At 43.9% G+C, this 20,358-nt stretch overlaps 1 protein-coding gene across 1 annotated transcript in view; it reads left to right on the forward strand.

The window, feature by feature from the left end:
• Positions 1-20,358, forward strand: part of ADAMTS3 (ADAM metallopeptidase with thrombospondin type 1 motif 3) — a 294,692-nt gene that overhangs the window by 103,924 nt on the left and 170,410 nt on the right. The window contains exon 5 of the mRNA XM_025198071.1: positions 6,950-7,106. Coding sequence (XP_025053856.1) covers positions 6,950-7,106 — 157 coding nt within the window. The remainder of the gene's footprint in view (positions 1-6,949; positions 7,107-20,358) is intronic.

Below are 20,358 nucleotides of genomic sequence, written 5' to 3' on the forward strand. Positions count from 1 at the left end.
TGACAAGCTTTAGATCAAGCTCCCCTGCCACCATTTTGAAGTGGGACGCTGATATACAAGACACTCTGGATGCTTTAATTAGAGTGACTCTTGGAGTAAAAATACCCAAAATGTTTTGAGGGGATTTCCTTCAGAAAGGTTCTGCCACAGGGAGGTTGGGCTGAGCCTGCCTCCTGGTTTGAGGATGTTTCAGATGAAACAGGAATTTCAGTGATGGGGTGTTTCCATGTTGCCTGTGGCTGACCAGTCTCGTCTGCTGCTAACATGCAAGCAGGCTGAAGTACCATCATAATGGGTCTGTAAGTCTTAAGACAATGATTGCTTTTGAGAGGTTGCAAGCCCTTTTGTGTTGATGCAGGGAGGGGGCATTCCGATAAACACGGCAGACTTGCAATCCAAGAGTAAGCTAGTATAAGACATGGCTGTAATGCTCCGAATGTGCTTATAACTCCTTTTTGAGGTGTTCTTAAAAATGTGTAACCCTGGGCATGATGCTACCTACGCCTTCACCTGAATAGTGGGATCCTGGGGTACCTAGTAGCCAGTGGTCCTGCTCAGCTCCCCGGGTAGCTGCTGCAGGGTCCCTGAGCGAAGAGCCTCCCCTTACAATCAGAGTACCTTGCAGACCATTATAAAACTACTTCCAGGATTTAATTATTTACAAGACAACATAACCAATGCAATAAAACAAATGTTGCACCACATGACCTGGCGATGGTGGCTTAAGGGTTAATGCTTCTTGGATACACATTACACTAGGGGAAGGTATACAAATTACCCACAATAAATGAGGAACCAATAAATAAATACATTGATACTCCAACTAATAAAGCATCAAGAACTTATTTACACAGTCTATAACTTGCACATGGTGTACTGAGGACCCTGTGGCACTGCCCCTGGCGGGGTGTCTCAGAAAGCAGGCTGTGTCTGTGTCCCTGCACAAGAGCCATGGGCTGTTGCTGGCGTCCCTCTTCAAGCTCCAGGGGTCTCGTGCAGCAGGTGGTGGCTTCTCCCCTGCAGTCCCTGCAAGAGAGCTGATTCCTGCCCAGACCCCTACCCTGGCTCAGCAGGGAGCAGTGTCTGGGCTGCAGGCTGGAGCACTTCCCCTGCCCAGCACAGCCTCACAGCACCCGGCAAATGTAGCCCCTTCCTGAGCCCTGCCTGCCCCAGGGCTTCTGGTGGCTGGAGCAGTCCCTGCCCCTCTAGCCCAGGGCTCCCTCCCCGGGGCCTTCTCACTCACGGGGAATCACCAGGGCAGTCTCCAGCAGTCTCCCCCTGGCCCTGCGTCCCCCTCCTCTGCTGTGCTCACCCTGCCACACAGGGACTTGCAGGAGGGTCTTTCCAGGCTTGGAGTCTCCTGACAGGCAGCTCCTCTCGGCTCCCAGGGGAAAGCAGGGAGAAGGGATACAGGGCAGTGCTCTCGGTGCAGCCTCTCGTTGCTCTTTCTGCAGGGGCTCTTCGAGGGGCAGCTGTGGGGAGATCCTTTTCCTGGTCTCCAGCCTGGCTCTCACCCTCTCTCCCCTTTGTTCTCCTCCCCGGGAAAACTGATCCCCTCTTTTAAGCAAGCCTCTCAGCCATTCCCAGGCCGGGACTCTCCCCGGGCTTTTGCTAAAATCTGTCATTCAAATCCTGCTGGGGTTACATCATTCCTCCCACTACAAAGAGGGCTGCCTCCAAAGCAGCTTCACTCGCCCTCATGGCCAACGGTGTCCATACTGGCATAAACTCTCTCTGCAGGCTCTTTCCCCCTGCAGGGCAGCCCATCCTATTCCTTCAGATGGCTCCATTTGAATTAAAACCCACGAGTTCTTAAAAGTGAATTAAAACCCTTTGGAGTGGGAGGACTTGAATAGCACGAGTAGCAGGAGTGTTTCTTTCCCAATAGACAGCATCTGTGCATCTCAAACCATCTCCGCGTGGAGCGCTGGTGGTGAAGTTCTTGGCCTCTGCAGAGACAGCTGGCAAGTGTGCTGGTGCTAATAGCTTAGTGGTCTACTTGAGCCTTGTGGCTTAGTGGGCTAAGATAATGAAGGCATGCCAGTTTCTGTAGCCAACTGTATGCTAAATGATGTGGAATCATTGCATCACATATGTCTGCCTCTGACTCCTCCGCCTGAATGACTGTGTCCCAGTTTATACCTTGGTCGGCTGAGCAAGGACTCATGCTCCTTCAGATCTGTTGTGAGTCACCTTAATAAACTGCATTTCCACTGTGCCCTTCTTGGTGGCTGAGTTCAAACAGGGTTTTTGATATGGAACTGTGCAACTGAACTCCTTTTTCATAGGCGGCTAAATGGGAAATAACTCTCACTCATTACTGGCCAGGGTCAGGTTTGAGTAAGTGAATGGGAGTTGAATAGCTTTATCCATTTATAAACATTGTGACATAACTGAGTTTTATTTCAGTTGGTGACCATGCAAGCAGAAGCCTAGGCCAGAAATGTATGTAGGGTTTACTCATTTCTACAGTTATTGCTACCCAGTCTAGTTGCTCAGTCTTTGTCATTCAACATTAACTAGAAAATTAGGAGTGCATCAATAGGATGTTTTTAAATGCTGGGAAATGTTTATTTACAAACACTGTCATTGATTCAGATTGCATTAATAACTAAATCAAGACCACTGTATTAACTATCTGTTTGCAATCCGGATGCAAGTCAAGGCTAGGAGACTACTATGGAAAAGTCTGATTTGTGCTACAGTGTTTGTGCCAGATAATACTGAAACCAGAGTAGAATATGCTTTATAGATTTAAAGGTTGTTCTGTTTGTGAGATATGTTTGCATGGCAAGTCATCCTGAATCAATGACATTTTCCCGCTTTGTTTTTATTATTTTAAGCTTGTATTTCAGCTTTTGAACTATGTGATTAATTTAGCATAGTTATGTGAAATTGAATGTTTGCTGTGGATATTATTAACTTTAGAGTAATTAGACTCTTAAAGAATGTTCCCTTTCCCTCACCCCCCCCCCCCCCCACCCTGCTTTTTTTTTTTTTTTTTTTTTTGTTTCCCTTTCCCCCCCCCCCCCCCCCCGCAATGTTGTTATTATTTTCCCTTTAGAGTTAGGAAGAGACTTTGAGGTATAGTAAATGATTTGGAGGTTTAAAGGGTTTTTTTTGGTAGGTCTGTTCATAAATTGCTTTACCGTTAGTACTTACAAAAATAAAGTTGAAATAGTCCTTGATTCTTGCTGGCTATTCTCATTCCTTTTGCAGAAAGGCACACCCATTATGAATAACATAATTGTGGTCTTCTTTATTCTTTGTAGACTTAACACATAAAAGAAAAAACCCACATGAATTAAAGCTAGAAATTGAAGCCAACCTTAGCTTCTGGACTATAACACTGCCTTTGGACACAGCTACTTTTAAGTCATAGGCAAACAGCCTTGTAGAAAATGGGTTATTTGAACAAAATCCCCATGCCTAAATAAGGTCTTACACCAGTAACATAGCAACTGTAGGTCCAAACTCACATTTGCCTAGAAAAATGGCAAGAAAATAGGCCATTAACATGCAAAGGGACTTGTTCATTCCCAATCTAATAATGTTGTTTTACCCCATTATAAAAAGGAAGAATTGAATGATTGTGTGATGTTAGCTCAACTTATTGCAACCAAAAAATCACAATGATTACTGCCACTTGCACAAGTAAAACATAACATAACTTAAGTGGTAGCCTTTACAGTTATATAATTTAGCTAACATTTAAGAAATGTATTAACTAAAATGGCTAAATAATGGTAACAGATGACTTTTATTATTTCAGTGAACTTAGTCATACAGTTGGGGTATTTCAATTAAAAGAAACTCTAAGAATGATGCAGGCAAAACATGTGGTTTGGCTCTTGAATCTTATAAACTGAAGTAAATACTCTTCATGCAGTAAAACATTTTGGAAACTGAATTCATCTTTAAGCGGAAATGAAATCAGGATGCCTTTGTACCTCAGTATGAATTATTGTTGGAAAGTGTGGATACTTCAGGTCAGTTTTTATTGACTAGCACTGATGATAGCAGTTGAATAACTCCCACTGTTTTTTTTCTTCAGATGTTTTCCTTCAGTACTTTAGAAGTTAGAGCCCATTCCTAAAACTGCTGGACATAGCTCTTACTCCTGGAAGTGAAGCAGTCCCATTGGATATTAATCAATAGGACTCTTCACCTATTACACTGGAGCCTCTTCTGTTTGAAGGCAAACCTGTTAATTTCAATGCATAGTAGTGGTAACTAAGTAGGCTATCCAGTGTGTTTTATGTTCTTATGATTAGAATAAAACTACTTAAAAAGACACTCCCCATTCAGTAAATTCCAGAATTATACCTTTGTAAATCAGACTACAAACTATCTTGAGACTGCACTGATATAACTTTTTTTCTATTTATTCGAAAAAGGAATATGCACTACATAATGTTGTTAAGATTCAGAGCTTTTAATTGCAAAATTCTGAGAAATTCAAAGCTTTTGTTATACATTGTAATTATAACTGTCCCTACGTATGTCAGCATACCAGGTATGGAGAGGTCATCTTTTGGGCCTTTCTAATCTTGAGCTGGAGAGGTCCCCAGAGTAACTCACACAGCTCTTGGGACTTTAACTTCAGCACCCTGAGATCCAGAAATGCTGCAGGCTAGACAATCTCCTGTACCTACCACTCCCAAAGCCTGAGATCTCTGGCTAGAAGTGGGCCCTTTTAGAGTCCTTTTACCTTGCTTGGCCCCTTCTGCCTAGCATTAAACCAATGACTAGATTTTTAAAAGAGCTCAGCATTCAATACACCAAAGCAATTAGAAAATCTGGACCCAATTGTAAAAGTTTAGCACTCATGAGACTCTCTCTCTCATTCTGTACCTTATACTGTATATGGAATCAAATATGTTCAGTGTAGTTACAGTAAGAACTATAACTTTGCAGTTAATGGCTTGCACACATTTAAATCCTCTGTTATAATGAAACACTAACAATAATCTGGTACTGAATTTCTTTGCTTTCTGGAAAGAGAAGAACCTGTATGCAACTCAAAGGATATTGCATCAAAAAACAAGAAGCTTGTTTATGCGAAGTGTGAGTTTGAAATGCTTTGTCAGATGAATGTATTTTACAAATCTTTTCCCCTTTGGTAGTCCCTATTCTAGAGTTAGCCAGAATCAAACCTTTTGTTTTACATTTTTTTAAATGTTACCTTTCCTCTGTGGTACCTTAGTACAGCAGTTGCAGTGCATAACTCTGTGACTTTGGTTACCCCTAATCCTAGTCTGGCTGCATTTTATTCCTTTATTGGGAATTAACTTCTGTTTACTTGCTGGTTCATTCTCTGTACTTAACTGACTACTGTGCTAATGGACTGTAAAGCTTTACAAATTGGAGGTGATGCTTGCAGAAATAATTCTTGCCATTGCAAGGGATTTCCTCTTCATACACATACACACCATCTTCAGCAACTCTTGGGCACACTGGATAAACTGTCTAGAAATGGGCTCTCAAGGCTGTGTCCCAGGTCTGGATAATTTTTGCTCATTAGTCATGCTGCCTCTCCACAAACTAATTTAGCTTCTTTCTTACAGCAGATTCAGACTAAATGGAGAGGGGGCTATGTAAAATTCTGCAGGGAGAGGAGATGGTTTGTTCCACTTCTCTTACCTCTTCCCATGTGAATGACAGCAGCCCAGCCTGTAGACGAAGCGTGTATGCGACTTGAGCAGCATTCTCACATTTGTGTATAACTACACAGTGTACACATACTTTTTAGATCAAGGGACTAATTGTATTGTATAGATAGGGAGAGAACTGGGAAACCATTTCAACAGAGGGTCAGGTGCAAAGCTCTTGTTTCTGTTTGTCATTTCACTTTGAAGGTATGTTTTATGTAGGGTGTCATAGTTTATTATATCATTTATGCCTTTTGAAGCTCTCTAGTAGATTGCTCAGACTATAACATCCCAATGCTCTTTCACTAATATCTACAAATATTCTGCATACCATTTTTTTTCTCCTGCATATTCACTGCATCTCAGGCTTTCTCAAAGAGAATATATGCTTGTTATGCTCTGACCTGAAAATGATTTCAGAACTCAAGAGCTTAGATGAGGGCATTCTTAAAGATGATTTTCTTTGATTACATTGCTTGAATTCTCTCACCATTGCCTGCTGAGATTTACAATCAATTGTCAGTGTCGGGCTCTTTTCCTGATTGATCATGAACCTGATTCTCATCTCACTTACATCCATTTTATACTTATATAACTTGTTACATTTAATTCATTCTGAGTAGGTACAACTGCCAGTAGGAGCTGAAAAGTAAGCCTTAGGCGTGTGTACATGAGAAGCTGATTGCACAGTAGTCTGATACTACTGTGCAGTTGCATCATGTCGCAAAAACCGTGATGCGATGCTACTGCGCAGTAGTGTCACAAAAAAGGCTTTCGCTGGCATTGAGCATTTATTTAGTACTTGTTTAGACAAGTACTAAATAAATGCTCAGTAACCGCTGTGCAGTAGCGTCTCATATAGACATGACCCTTGTGTCTGTAAATCCAATTTGTAGCCTTTGCAGGAGAGAGGTACAGGGAAAAGAGGCTTGACTGAACTGCTCACCTATATGGATAGTCATTATGGAGCTGACAGGCATGTGGTTTTTCTGGCATAGGTTACATGGTGACTATACTGCAGTTAAAATAGATGTCCTTACGTGACTGCTACACCTGTGAAAATCACAGGTCAAAATTCTCAAAGCCTAGAAATATTCTGTATCCAAACAAACACCCAAACAAATTAATCCAACAAAATATTTATTTTGCAGTACATTACCCTGTCAATTTTGGTCAGTGGCTGAATGGTGTATATTTCACACATCTTCGATGTCAGTGGAAGCTTTATAAATGTGTCAAGCCAGAAAAAAATATTTTTTAACATTTGTTGTGCTCTTCCTTTCCTCCCTCCTTACCAGGCTGGAATGATAAGAACTGATAAGGATGAATATTTCATCGAACCTTTGGAAAAAGGCAAGCAAATGGAGGAAGAGAAGGGCAGAATTCATGTGGTCTACAGGAGATCAGCTGTAACACAAGATTCCACTGATGTGCTTCAAGACTTCCAAACAGAAGGTACTGCAGATGTCTACGGTGGTTTCGGAAGCTATTTCAGATAGCTTTAACATATATTAGTTTTTGAAAAAGGATGTTTTAACTAAGGTGGTTGAAACATAAAGAGTTTTGAATGTTTTGCTGAAGTCCCCCATCAAATAAAGGTATATATTTTTTCTAATAGCAGTTGTTGTATGTGCCAGAGCAGAAGTTGGCCATATAATTTTGTTATTTTTAGGAATGTTGCAATATGATTGGCTTTTTCAGAAGCCTTATCCTATTCTCCTTAAAGTCAGTTGCAAACTCCTATTAATATCAGTGGTAGCAGGATTGTGCTTTTCATAATTGGGTACAGAATTGTGAGATATGGAAACAGAAATGCCTGCTCATGTGAGTGTTACATAAAAACACCATTATTATGGTGAAATAATCTATAAATCTTTTGGGTTGGTTTCTCTTCCCAGTGATAATGTGGAAATGGCTAAGACTTTTACTGTAGTGACTTTAATGATCACAATTCAAAATAATTGTCTGATAGGGTGTGCATTAATGTAGCCAAGAGTTGCCCTCTGTTTTAAAGCCAATGTGGTCGGTCCATTTGAAAATAATTACTTTGCAGTCTTATCTGTTAGACCTTAGATGGTTTTTTTCTTCTTTTTTCAAATGATTGAGTTGTCAAAATTCTGACGAACAAACAACTTTTTTTAAATAAAACTGGAAACACTCAACACAGGCTGGCTGATTCTGAAAAAGCTTCTCCCCTCATCTCCCAAAGGCAGCAAAAAACTTCTTGTGATATTAGTGAGTCATCCAAACCTGGGTATAGACAGCAGGATTCAGGGATTGTCTCTGATAATTAGAAAGGAGGTGCAGAGCCTGAATATTTTATGTTTTGGACTTTATCACGGTGTGGTAAAAGTCAAGGATCTCCATTCGACTGAACTTTCTATAATGATATATGCATACATGGGGACAGTTGGGCATAGGGTGGTCTCAAATAGCCCCTTTTGAAATCTTCAAGAGATGGACATTTTCATGTGTTACAGGGGAGGGGAACAAATCTGTTTGTGTTCACTGCTCTGCTTTTTCTCCCTACCTACTAGGCTTCAGGATAATCGGTATAGATTCTATATTTCTCTTTAGCCCAATGTTGAGAACTTTGGCTATGATGGTTCCATCTATTTTGTCATGATTTTGTTCACAAATTGACATTAGATTAGGCCAGTTCTCAATATATCACTTAAAAGAGTCCACATCGCATATCTTGTGGGAGAGTTAGTTTGGTTCCTCCTTTCTTTAGAGCAGCTTCTGCAAAGTGGTTGTTTCAGAAGTATTTTGCAATTTCAGCAACATTAGCCTTTATTTCTAGAACACTGAAGTCTTTGGCTAAGAGGTGAATCAAATGAGTGCTGCAGCCATATGTTATTAGCTTGGGGTTTTCTTCACTTTCTTCTAGATTTTTTCTCAACAATACATTTGAAGCATTGTCTGTGACAAAGTTATGTACTAGACATTTGAATTTTGTTTCAGTTTGTTATAGCTTTTACTGCTGCTTCTTGTAAGAATTGTGCTGTGTGTGCATTTCCTGATGTATCAATTGTTCCTGTATGATAGACAGTCCCTTCTTCTGTTGTCACACAAGCACATTTCCCTGGATCATTGTGGACATTGCTCCACCCATCAACACTCAGGTTACCAATTTTCCCCTCTAGACTATTTGCACACTGTTCAATTTCTTTCTCATACACTTTATCCAGCAGTTTTCCTGCAATATCTTCTCTGTTGAGTGACTGTATCCTGGTCGTAATGACTGAACCATGTCAATGAAATATATGTTCTCAACCATATGGAAAGGAGAGTTTGTTACAAACCAAACATTTTTTTTCATCAACTACCTCTTGCTGTAATCCGCCGGTTCTTATTACAAACTTATATATGGTTATTTCTGGATGATGGATATTTTGTTTTCTTTTTGCTACACAGGTTATATACTACATCATACTACATGGGCACTGGTGCCACCTTAGTCAAGTGGGGCATGTGCCCCCCTCCCGCCGACCGGGGGGAGGATCCCCCCACGGCCAATCTCAGAGACTGGGAAGCGGCCGCGGTGTTCTCAGTCCCTGGCTGGCACTCGCAGGGGGGATACCAGCGCTCTTGCCAGCCCCACCCCCAATCACCTAAGCAGAGAGCGCGGCCTGTTAGGGGGTATACACCCTATACATTGCCACTGATATACTATGTCACATACATTTGACTGGAACACTGGTATCATTAGCAGGTAACTCTGAAACTGTAGACAGTGATGATGATGTTGATGATGGATAATCAGAATCCTGTATGTTGAGGATGGAGCCTTCTGAACAAAAGAAGTCAATGCAGTCACTATAGTACTGTATTACTCATTTCACTCAATACTACTTTCAAGGTGAAACTGTAAAAGGAAGATCTGCCTATTTCAGCCATTATTTTATCTCACAACTGCATTAAAAATATGATAGTTCAATTAAGTAACAGTTATATTTTTGCTCAAACATTTTTATGAGCATTCAAGTAGTCCAGAAACCCATCCAAAAGAGATGGACAGGGAAGACAGGCAATCTTTAAGAAAGAAATATGAAATAAGAAACTTCACTAAGCTGGAGATCCTGCATGTTCAGACACGTTCCATTCATCATCGTCAAAGCAGCTTCCTCCTGAGAAGGAGCACTTCTCATTTCATTCAGGCCCACCATGCCTTGCATTTCTTTGTTACACTGCTTGCATTTTGTATTTATGCCTGTCTTACTCACAGGTAGAGGAACTTCATTGAAATATTCCCAAACAGGGTCTCTTTTATGGCCTAGCAAACCTGCTGTCGTGATAGGTTTTCTCTTCTACCATACCGTTCCCACACTAGAACTCAAATCAATGGAGAGGCTATACTCAGAAATTTATCCCTCAAGACTCCTGGAATATTCTGCTCAAAATGTTTGTCTTTTGTTTCTACTGCCCCTCTCTCCTTGCATTTATCGCCAGACTCTTCCTCCTTGCCGAGATCTACTCCACACCCAACAATCCTCTCTTCATTTAACTTCTTGAAACTTTCCACTTTTAGAGAGAGGTATGGGCTTGACTGTGTGTACACAGACTTGCAGAGAGACAATAGGGCTGACTGGTAGGTAGTCACGTCTGTTATCTCTCACCTCCATATACTACTGTTAACAAGGATGTTATCTATGGAGACCCAAATCCACAGTTTGAGAACTGGAACTAAGCATCACAGAGATGCTTAATAGGATCTTTTAGACTGAGCACTGAGTCCCATTTGATAGACTGGTGTTCTTTAATCTTTACTAATCTACAGAGGAGCCTCTGGGAACCCCATAAGATTGGGCCTGTAATATAGTCCATGGCCTGTTGTGACCTATTTATAAAACTTTACTAAAAAAGTTACATAAATATATTGTCTCATGTATATGACTATAAAGGTTACATGGATATATTGTCTCGTGTTATTATAGTATATAATTAGAAATTATAACCCCTATTCCATGATCATATCTTTGAGCTTCAACAAATTTTAAATTAAAACTATCTTTATATAGGTTTATTTTAAAAAATGCATCTTAACAAACAAAAATAATTAAAAAATCAGATATAAATAAAAAAAATGATATTTTTTATTAAAAGAAATTGTTGATTTTTATCTACCCTACGAGCGATTAATCTTGCAGTGTTTTTTTAGCTGCACAGCTAGTCGTCCTAGAGATAAACGATTGCTGTTTGATGGTTTCTTTCTCTAAAAGATTTCAAAGGATTTTGTCTAATCCAGTCTAGTCCCTACTAAATCTTTCTGAAGTCTATTTCCGTGTAGCAAACTACAGTATGATGCAGAGATGCCTAGGCTAGCTTACATACTGGAAGTAGCCTAGCTATAGTAACCTTGAACTTTGTGTCTTCATTTACCTTCCTTCTCAGCTGAGTTCTGGGCTGCCATGGCCAGACTGCGTCAGGTACTTGAGTTGGCCTAATAAAAATTGGCATGGCTATCTCTACATTATCCCATAGGTTCCATGATTGAACAACACTGATTCATAGGTTGGTCTATGCTGCAGCAGTGGTATCAGTGGTATATTTTTTCCTTTTGAGTCATTTACAAGCCTTGCTGACAGCCTGACGATGGTCAAGACTCCGTGCTTACTTGAAGATGGAGCAGGACATGGAGCTTTTGGCTTTGATTGGGCGAATGTATGGCAAGAAGTCCAGCATCTCCTTCTCTAAAGGGCACTCTTGGGACCCTGGACTTTATCCATGCACAACTTATACAAGCTTGTTGTACACTCCATGCTGCTGCTACAGAGGGAAAATAATGGGAATAAGGATGAAGATACCTCTGCTTTAAGCAGTCTAGAAAAGATGCCTTCCAATGAAGGGCCTTCAGGGAAGGGGGAGAAGGGGAGTGGGTGTTGCAGGTCTCCTCCCCTACCTGCTTAGTGATAGCAATGCTGCTTTCTGGGTACTTGAACTAAGATTACTTTAGCTGCCTATCAGTCAGCCAAGGAAAACCAGTGCCTTCCTCTTCTCCAAACCTAAGGGATTTTCCTGCTTTTATTAAGAACATAATAATAATATCCCACAGTGCCCAGCTGGGGAAGGATAGAAACCTTGCTTAGGAAGTAGAGGGGAAGTACATAGGGCGGCTATGCAAGAGAGAGCTTATGTAAGAGTCAAGTGTGGGGGTACTCTTTCAGCCTCCATCCTCATGAAATGCAGCTCACAGTAGACTGCATGGGCAGACAGTCAAAGCTGTAGCATGTATGCTTTCTGGGTTTCTTGATCTTAGCTTCTCCTCTGTGGGGCCCAGAAACTCATGGCCTGTGCTAGACTCATGCCTTATACTTTCTTTGCTAGGGGTGGGCAATTATTTGGGTTGGAGGGCCTGACCCGGCTGCATGCTGGGGACTCAGGGCAGGGAATGGGGTACAGGAAGAAGAGGGGAACACAGAGCAGCACAGGCCCATCAGGGCCCTGTGATAGCCTATAGCTCCTGGCCCCCTTCTCTCTGCACCTCCTTCCCCACCCTGAGTCCCCAGCATGTGGTCAGGCCAATGCCGTGCTGTGTTCCTGCACACCACTTTAGGCCATGTGGGTGCAGCTAATGCCTGACCCAGCTACATGCCTGACCCAGCTACATGTCGGGGACTTGGGGTCAGGCAGGAGTGATGCCATCTGCTCCAGCTGTGCTGGCATGGCACAGCCCGAAGCATTGCACGGGTACACAGAGCAGCACCATGTTAGCAGCATCCATGCCTCTATCAGGTCCTGGTGTGGCAGAGCCCGGATAACCCATGGCTCCTGGCCCTCTTCCCCCTGCGCCTCCTCCCCTGTCAGTGGGGAGAACCTTACCTGAGCTTTGACTTGCCCGGGGCCAGGCTTTCTGGCTGGTGAATGTCTTTGGGGCTGGAGCTGTGCATGGACAGCCTTGCTGGGTAGAAGCCTGGCCTGGAGCTCAGCACCCCCAGGTTTGGAGCATACGCTGGGGGCTCAGGGTTGGACAGGGTAGGTTGGGCCGGGTAGGCAAGTGGCTGATGCTGCTGTAGCCAGCTAAGACACAGGGAAAGCAGAAAGGTGCTAGGCACCAAAAGCCAGGGCAGCCATCGGCTGGATAGAGTTCTTCTTCAGAAGAGCAGCCACAGGTCAAATACAATCATTTGGCAGGCTGGATCCAGCCCATGGTCCATATTTTGTCTGCTCCTGTTCTTTCCCTTACTGGGGTTGTTATGTCCCAATAAGACACACAAACTTGGTTCCAGTTTGAGATGCCCTGCTAGCCTTGGTGGGGCTTCTTGGATTTGGCTTCTCCTTATGTGGGACCTCAGATAAGGTACAGCTTAACTTATGTTTTCAAGACTCCTTCGTCAGTCATAACCGCTGGAGAGCTCATTTCTGTATTAAATGCAAGCTTAGATTCTGGAGGATAAAGAGGGAGAAAAGACAACACTTCTGTCTACCAGTCAGATTTGAGTCTAGGTGATGCGCAGCAGAATCTGGTGTGGCATTCACTATTCAGGATATGCAAAGTCCATGGAGGCAGGCTGAACAAGAGAGTCTTGAAGGGGCTGTTTGCTATGTAGATTCCAGGTCACAGCCTGCTTTGGTCCACTTTTAGCAAAATAAACTAAAACCCCTCTTCCATGATGTTTCCAATAATGTACATTAATGGAATGCTTTGAGGTATATGGTACCTCAGTAAGGGACATTTTTAGATTATAGACTTTCATAAGGTCTCTTGGATGGTGCAGTCCCTTCCAGTTTAGATCTTTCCTCTCACTGTGTGACTTTCTGCTGTAGAATCTGACCTATTTTTATGATGTACATCTTTGTGCATCATATTTTGCCACTTATGATGTCATTTTGCAAAGAGCCTTACCCTGCATCTCTCAGTTTTTTAGGCTTTTTAAGGTGCTGGGTCCCAGCAAGCCTTTGTGTATGGGGCATCTCCAGAATCAGGAATTAAGCCCTCACCTGTTTGATCCTCAAAAACAGACAGGAGACAGCCCTGGGTCTGAATAGGATTAGGGCTGCCTGGTGCCGAATCCCAAAACTCAGGTGAATTGAGCTGGGGGAGCTCCGGATTCCAAACCTGGCTGCCTCCTGCTCTGTCCCTGGAGGACGCTCAGCTTCAGCTGGGGCTAAGGGAGCTTCTCTCATCTCTGGCTGCACGCACCCATTTGAAGAGCCACTCCACGCAAGCAGCAGGGGGTGAAAGGAGCTTTCCTCCTCCCCAGCTGCACTCTCCCATTTAAAGAGCCACCTTGCCTGAGCAGCTGGAGTTGGAGGAACTTCTCCCATGCCCTACTGCACACACTGGTTTAAAGAGGTGCCTGTTATGCAGTGGGGGATGGAGGGACTTTTCTCATCCTCAGCTGCACTTGTGCATTTAAAGATCCTCCCTGCACTAGTGTCTGGGGATGAGGGAGCTTTCCCATCCACTGCTGTTTGTGCTGGATAACTTTTTAAATCAGTGCTGTGCAGTGGGGGATGGGAAGCTTCCCCATTCTGCATTGCACTGTGGGGTCACTGTGAGCCTGACATTGGGGAGCCTCTCCCTGTTGTCTGGCTTACATCACTCAGGAACATAAAAAAGTGTGCGTGACTGGGGCTCCCAGCTACATGTCTGCTTTCTAAAGGTCTGGGCCACTGTGAGTCCAGGGTAAAAGAAAGTGATGTTGGGGTCATGGCATCCTGGAACTTCAAAAGCAAGTGTGGAGCTGGTAGTCGTAGCTGCATATCTGCTTCTTTATGTTTAGGGTGCCTGTGGAAGCAGTACCTGGATAGTGGGGAGCCGCTGGTTGTCCGTCCTGTGGATGCATCTACATTCACAGGGGACAGGATGCATCTGGGGAGCAAGGAGTTTCCGCAACTGCAGGTGACCCCTACGCCACTGGCAGCTGGCAGTTACACATTGGGGTTTGAAGAAATTTATGCCCCATTTTTAGAATGGTGTAACAGGCAGTTTCATTATTCAGGGAATGGGGCACAAAATTCCTCAGATCCCAATCTGCCATTGCCTTCATGTCTGCCAGCAGCCTGAGAGAAGTGCTATTTTTAAAAAGGATCTTTGTACTCTAGCAAGTCAAGGTAAACTTGAGACCTGCCCATCATAATATCATAAACAACTTTTAAAATACAATATGTGTATCCTGGAAATACCATATAATCCACTCCCCCAGTTACTTGATACAAAGTTCCCTTGATACAGGAAACACTATCATCTCCTCCAAAATGAGGTTGGAAATATGGAAAAAATCCCAAATACTCTTCAAGATGTACTGCTACCTACAGGCAGGGTGCTGTTTGTTTTGGCTTCTAGTATGTGCCGTCATGCTGTTATCTTGGTTATGTCAGTCAATTTTCTTCTTGTTTGGCAGTATATAGCACCAGGAGGGCTGTGTGATTTGTATACACTAGCCTGCATGTCCATATACATGCCAGAAGAAGGCCTGTAAGCTTAACTGCAGGTCTGTCAGTCTTAACTGTGTCCCTTTAACAAATCTTAACTTTACATTGTATTTATAGCTATCATTAATTACCTCCACATTAAACCATTTTTGCTGTACCAGGTATGCTTCCTGTCCTACAGCTGTATAATATAATTCATTTTCAGTATGGTCTTAGCCCTGACTCCCTTTTGAACAATCTGAGCAGAAAAGTAAATATCAACACTCTTATTGAACCTGGAAATAATCTCCCTGAACATTATTGCATACCTGCAAACTTCTGAGAATGATGTAGATACATCAACTGCTTGAATCAAACTGCCTTTTGAGGGTTTTTTCCCCACCAGAGTAAGTCTCTTAAACTATTTTCAAAGGTTTTTTCCCATCACTGAACTTCAAGTGGCCTGTAACTTGTAGATTCATCTTAAAGCTCACTTTTCACAGTATAGTGACTTTTTAGCCACTTTTTGGTCTTTGGGGATCTTTTAGTTCAAACGTGTTTTAGTTCAAAGCACTCCTCTGCCATTTCTCAGCTCTGATGATGCGCGGTGCTGCCAGTGTGTATCAATTTATGTGCTTGAGCAGACTCAATTAATCAGTTAATGGATTTCCAGCATGTTGGACCAGGTTCCCACGTGTGTAAGTGCCCAGAAGGTACTAAATTTAATGTACAGTAGCAAACACCCATTAATGAACATGTAGACATGCCCACTGTTGATAAAAATGTGAAGACTGATTGATTTTCTTGGTGGGGGGAGTTGTATGGTCATGTTTGGTCACTTGGGATGGGGGTTTTTTTTGGATCAACACTTCATTTTCAAATCTTTTCGTGTTTTCTAAAATTTATTTCCGAATTGGAAGCCTCCATTTTAGAGAGTTGTTAATCTTTTTTTTAATAAAAAAGATCTTTGGAGAATTGGAGAAGAGACATCCATCCACTTTAAAAATGAATAATTGTTGAAATGACTGTGAAATACTATATTTTTTCCAGTACTTTACGTATTAGATGTCCTACTTATTGATGGGATCATCACACTTCTGAGAAGGAACAGTAGCATGCACACGCTCAAAAGTGTTTCTACAGGAAACCTTAGGATGTCTGAAACTAATGGAATTTTAAAATTTTCGCTTTTGCATCAGCAAAGCATAATCTTGTCTTTGAAGCTAGCTCTTGTGCAGATTCCTGTGTTGAAAATCCATGGCTGTTCACAGCCCCTTTGGGGAGTGGTGTACAGTACAGTAATTTTTGATAAGTTATTTTCTGCACGGAGTTTCCTCTCCATTGACTTGAATTGCATCCAGTTCTAGGCAGGTGCTGCCATCCTGTCTATTTGGTGAATGCCTTAGTCTGAAACCTGCTTAAATTCTTAGAGCTCAGGTCTGCACTGTCTGGCTGCACTAGAGAGCAAAGTGCTGCATCTACTCCTTTCTCTTATATGTAACAGTCTTCCTTTTTTTTTTCCTTTGCTTTAGTGCTCAAGCAAAAATGCAGAAGCAGCATTTCTGGGCAGAAGAGTGAGGGGAACTGGGGACAGAAAACACAGAATAAAGAAATCTGGCAGAATAGACTATGCAGCCTCTGTCTAGCCCAAGGGCGGGCAATTATTTCAGGCAGAGGGCTGCTTACTGAGTTTTGGCAAGCCATCAAGGGCATGATAGGCAGCCAGGGCAGATATATATTAATTTTCTAAAATTTTTAGGGGCCCCGTGGGCTGGATAGAATGGCCTGGTGGGCTGCATCTGGCCCATGGGCCACATTTTGCCCACCCCTGTTCTAGCCAGTTGTCTTGAAAGTTAATGAAAGAAGAAAGGATGAGAAACAAAGAGCTCTGACAAGTGGCTAGTGATTTTTTTTTTGTGGGGGAGGCTTGCAAAGTGAGCAGCCTGAGGCCCCTTGAAGAAATTGGGCTTTCAGAAGATGCTGATCATCCAGTCTCTAAAAACCAGGGCACCCTAAAGTGGGTCAAACTGGGCATCCACAATGCCTAGTTACTTTTCAACATCTTGGCAAAAATATTCACTTCCCTTTCCCTAGGACAGAAGGCAACATTAGCTTTCTTATCACAGCTGCCTCTCCCAAAACCCACAGTACAGAGGCTTTAAACAGGCAATTCCTGCATGTTGAAAAAAAGGTAAGGTGCACTTCAGCAAAGCAGGCTCTGCACCTCTTGCGAGCACTACTGATAACAACTCCCAACAGGACAAGATGGAGTAAAGAATGAGTGGGCATTAAAAGCTGGCAAGAATTGCAGCTTCTCTTCTCAGGGTCTGCATCTGAGCTGCCCCCTCATAGTCCACTGACTGAACAAGAGGGTGGGGAGTATAGAGGGAGTCCAGATTCTGTTCCACCCATCTCCATGTACTGACCATCGATGCTGGCTTGCTACGTAAATGCATGTGCTACTCTCCTGAAGGGCCACATCTACACCAGACACTACTATGCAGTGGTTACTGCGCATTTATTTAGTACTTGCGTAAACAAGTACTAAATAAATGCGCAGTAACCTGAATTACTGTGCAGTAGTGTCAGTGAATGCCTTTTTTGTGATGCTATTGGTGCAGTAGCCAAATACTATGCACTAGTATCATGGTTTTTGCCATGCAACACAGCGCAGTAGTATCAAGCTACTGCATAGTCATCATGTCATGTAGATGCACACAAGGGGGATACATGTCAATTCTCAGTGCTTCTTGGGGAGCCCTGCATGGGTGCTTTGGGTGGCACTGCATTCTGTTCCTGCACGTGCAATGGATAAATGTCATGATTTAGTCCAGGAGCGTCCAAGATCTCTCCTGTGGAGACCCACCATCCCACCCCTGGTGCTGCCCTGGAGGCTCACATGGCTTATGCTAGATCAACCCTGTTCACAGAGCCCACAATATGAGCTGCATGCCGAACTCACTCTGGCTGGTCCAGGATGCATGCCGTATGTGACATGTGCTTTGGAGCCTGTGCTACATTTAGTACCCGTTTGGGGCCAGCCTGGAACCATATGCCAGATCCAGTGCCCACAGTGCCTCCTGTGGCCCATCCAGGATGTAAGAAGTACATGCCACAATGCCTGCTCTGCATGGGCAGGGCATTGTGTGGGGCACAGACCCCAGACTGGCCAGAGCAGGTGCTGTTGGTGCTGGATCTGGTATGGGTGGGAAGGGCCTGGGGGCCCGATCCAACCCATAGAGCTGGTCCTGTGCTGTTTACCCAGCCCCTGGACTGGTCCTGTGCCTCTCATATGCCCCACGGACCAGATGAGTTTGACACCCCTGAATTAGCCCAAAGCAAAGCCATCTGTTTTGTGATTCAGACTGACCCTAGTCTCAGTATAAGATACAGTTTTAACTTCACTCTATAGCTAGAAACTCCCATGACACTTGGATTCTGAGACCAGTAATTTATTTATTTCAAATTTCAACTCTAAGACTCCTAAGTGCCCTTTATTCAATCGGTATTTTTTTAAAAGAAACAGTTGGATTTCGGCATGTCTCTGCTCTTTTTGAATATTTAAGTTAATTTTAAGTGCCTGAGACTATACCAGGGGTGGGCAAAATATGGCCCATGGGCTGAATCTGGTCTGCCAGGCCATTCTGTCCAGCCTGTAGGGCACCTAAACAGTTTAGAAAATTAATATTTATCTGATCCTGGCTGTCTGTCAAAGATTAATAGATTGTAAGTCTGGAAGGGACCTCAGAAGATCATTAGGTCCAGCCCCCCCTGCACCAAGCAGGAAAGACCACTGGGGTAAAGTGAACCCAGTAAGGTGACCATCTAGTCTCCTCTTAAATATTTCCAGGGTAGGCAATTGCACCACCTCCAGAGGGAGCTTATTCCACAGTCTGGACACCCTAGCTGTGAAGAAGTTTTTCCTAATGTTGAGCCTGAAACAGTTGAGACCATTGCTCCTGGTTTTCCCCAAAGGTGCTCTGGTGAACAGTTGTTCACTGCACCCTTGATGTACACCCCTGATGTAGCAGTAAGCTGCTACCAAGTCCCTTCTCAGCCTTCTGTTCTTCAGGCTGAAGAGTCCCAGGTCCCTCAGCCTTACCTCGTATGGCTTGCCATGCAAGTCTGTGATCATACGGGTGGCCCTTTCTCTGGACTCTCTTGAGCTTTTCCACATCCTTGTTGAAATGCGGCTCCCAGAAATGGATGCAGTACTCCATCTGCAGTCTCACCAATGCTGAGTAGAGTGGAAGAATCACTTGTTTGGGTTTTTTGGAGATGCATCGATTGATGCATGCCAGAGTATTATTTGCCCTGCTGGCTAGAACGTCGCACTGCCAGCTCATGTTCATATTATGGTCAGTTATTACCCCCAGGTCTCCTTCATTTAGTTAAGGTTGGTAAGACGAGACCTGCCCACACCAAAACCATACTGGCTTGTCGCTCAGAATCCTACCTTCTGCAAGCCTATCGTATATAAACTCATTGATGAATTTTTCCAGGGTTTTCTCTGGGATAGAAGTTACGCTAATTGGCCTAAAGTTACTTGGGTCTTCTCTGCTCCCCTTCTTGAAGATGGGCACAACATTGGCCCTCTTCCAATCCTCAGGGACCTCCCCCGAGCACCATAAGTTTTGGAAGAGCTTTGCCAGGGGTTCCACTATGACTTCAGCCAGCTCCTTCAGCACCCTCGGATGAAGTTCATCTGGGCCTGCTGATGACACGAGCCAGGGGCAGTAGGACCCAAGAGAACCTGGCAGGACTCAGAAGAAAGGCCAGCCTGGCCCGGCCTTGCCCCCCAGCCCCTTCCCACTCCCCCCCTCCACCCCCACAACTGGAAGCCTCTCTGCCCCAGCTTTCACTGCTTCCTGGCACGCCCACTAGCCTCTAGCACTACATGGCCCCAGGCTGCATCGCCAGACCGCAGGAGCATGGGGCCCATGTGTGTGTGCGCACACCTGTGTAGTGAAGGAGGCACAGTGTGTGTGTGTGTGCGTCTGTGTGTGTGTGTGTGTGTGTGTGTGTGTATTTGTAGGGTGAATCCCACCCCCCCACTATACACATGCACCCGCACCCCCCCGCGCACTGCCATACACAAAGACCCCCACGCCCACACCACCTCACACACCCCAGCCACCCTCCCCACCACACAACCCTTCACAAACCCAATACCTACCCACACCCCACATAACCACACACACATGCTCCCTCACCCCACACCCATCCCCTCCACACCTATCCATCACCCACACACACCCACCCTACACCCCACATAACTACACACCCACAGTCCCCCACAAACCTATATCCACCCCCCTATGCCCTTCACCCCCCCATTATACAAGAGTAG

The sequence above is a fragment of the Alligator sinensis genome, unplaced genomic scaffold, assembly GCF_000455745.1.
Source record: "Alligator sinensis unplaced genomic scaffold, ASM45574v1 scaffold222_1, whole genome shotgun sequence".
Lineage (NCBI taxonomy): Eukaryota > Metazoa > Chordata > Crocodylia > Alligatoridae > Alligator > Alligator sinensis.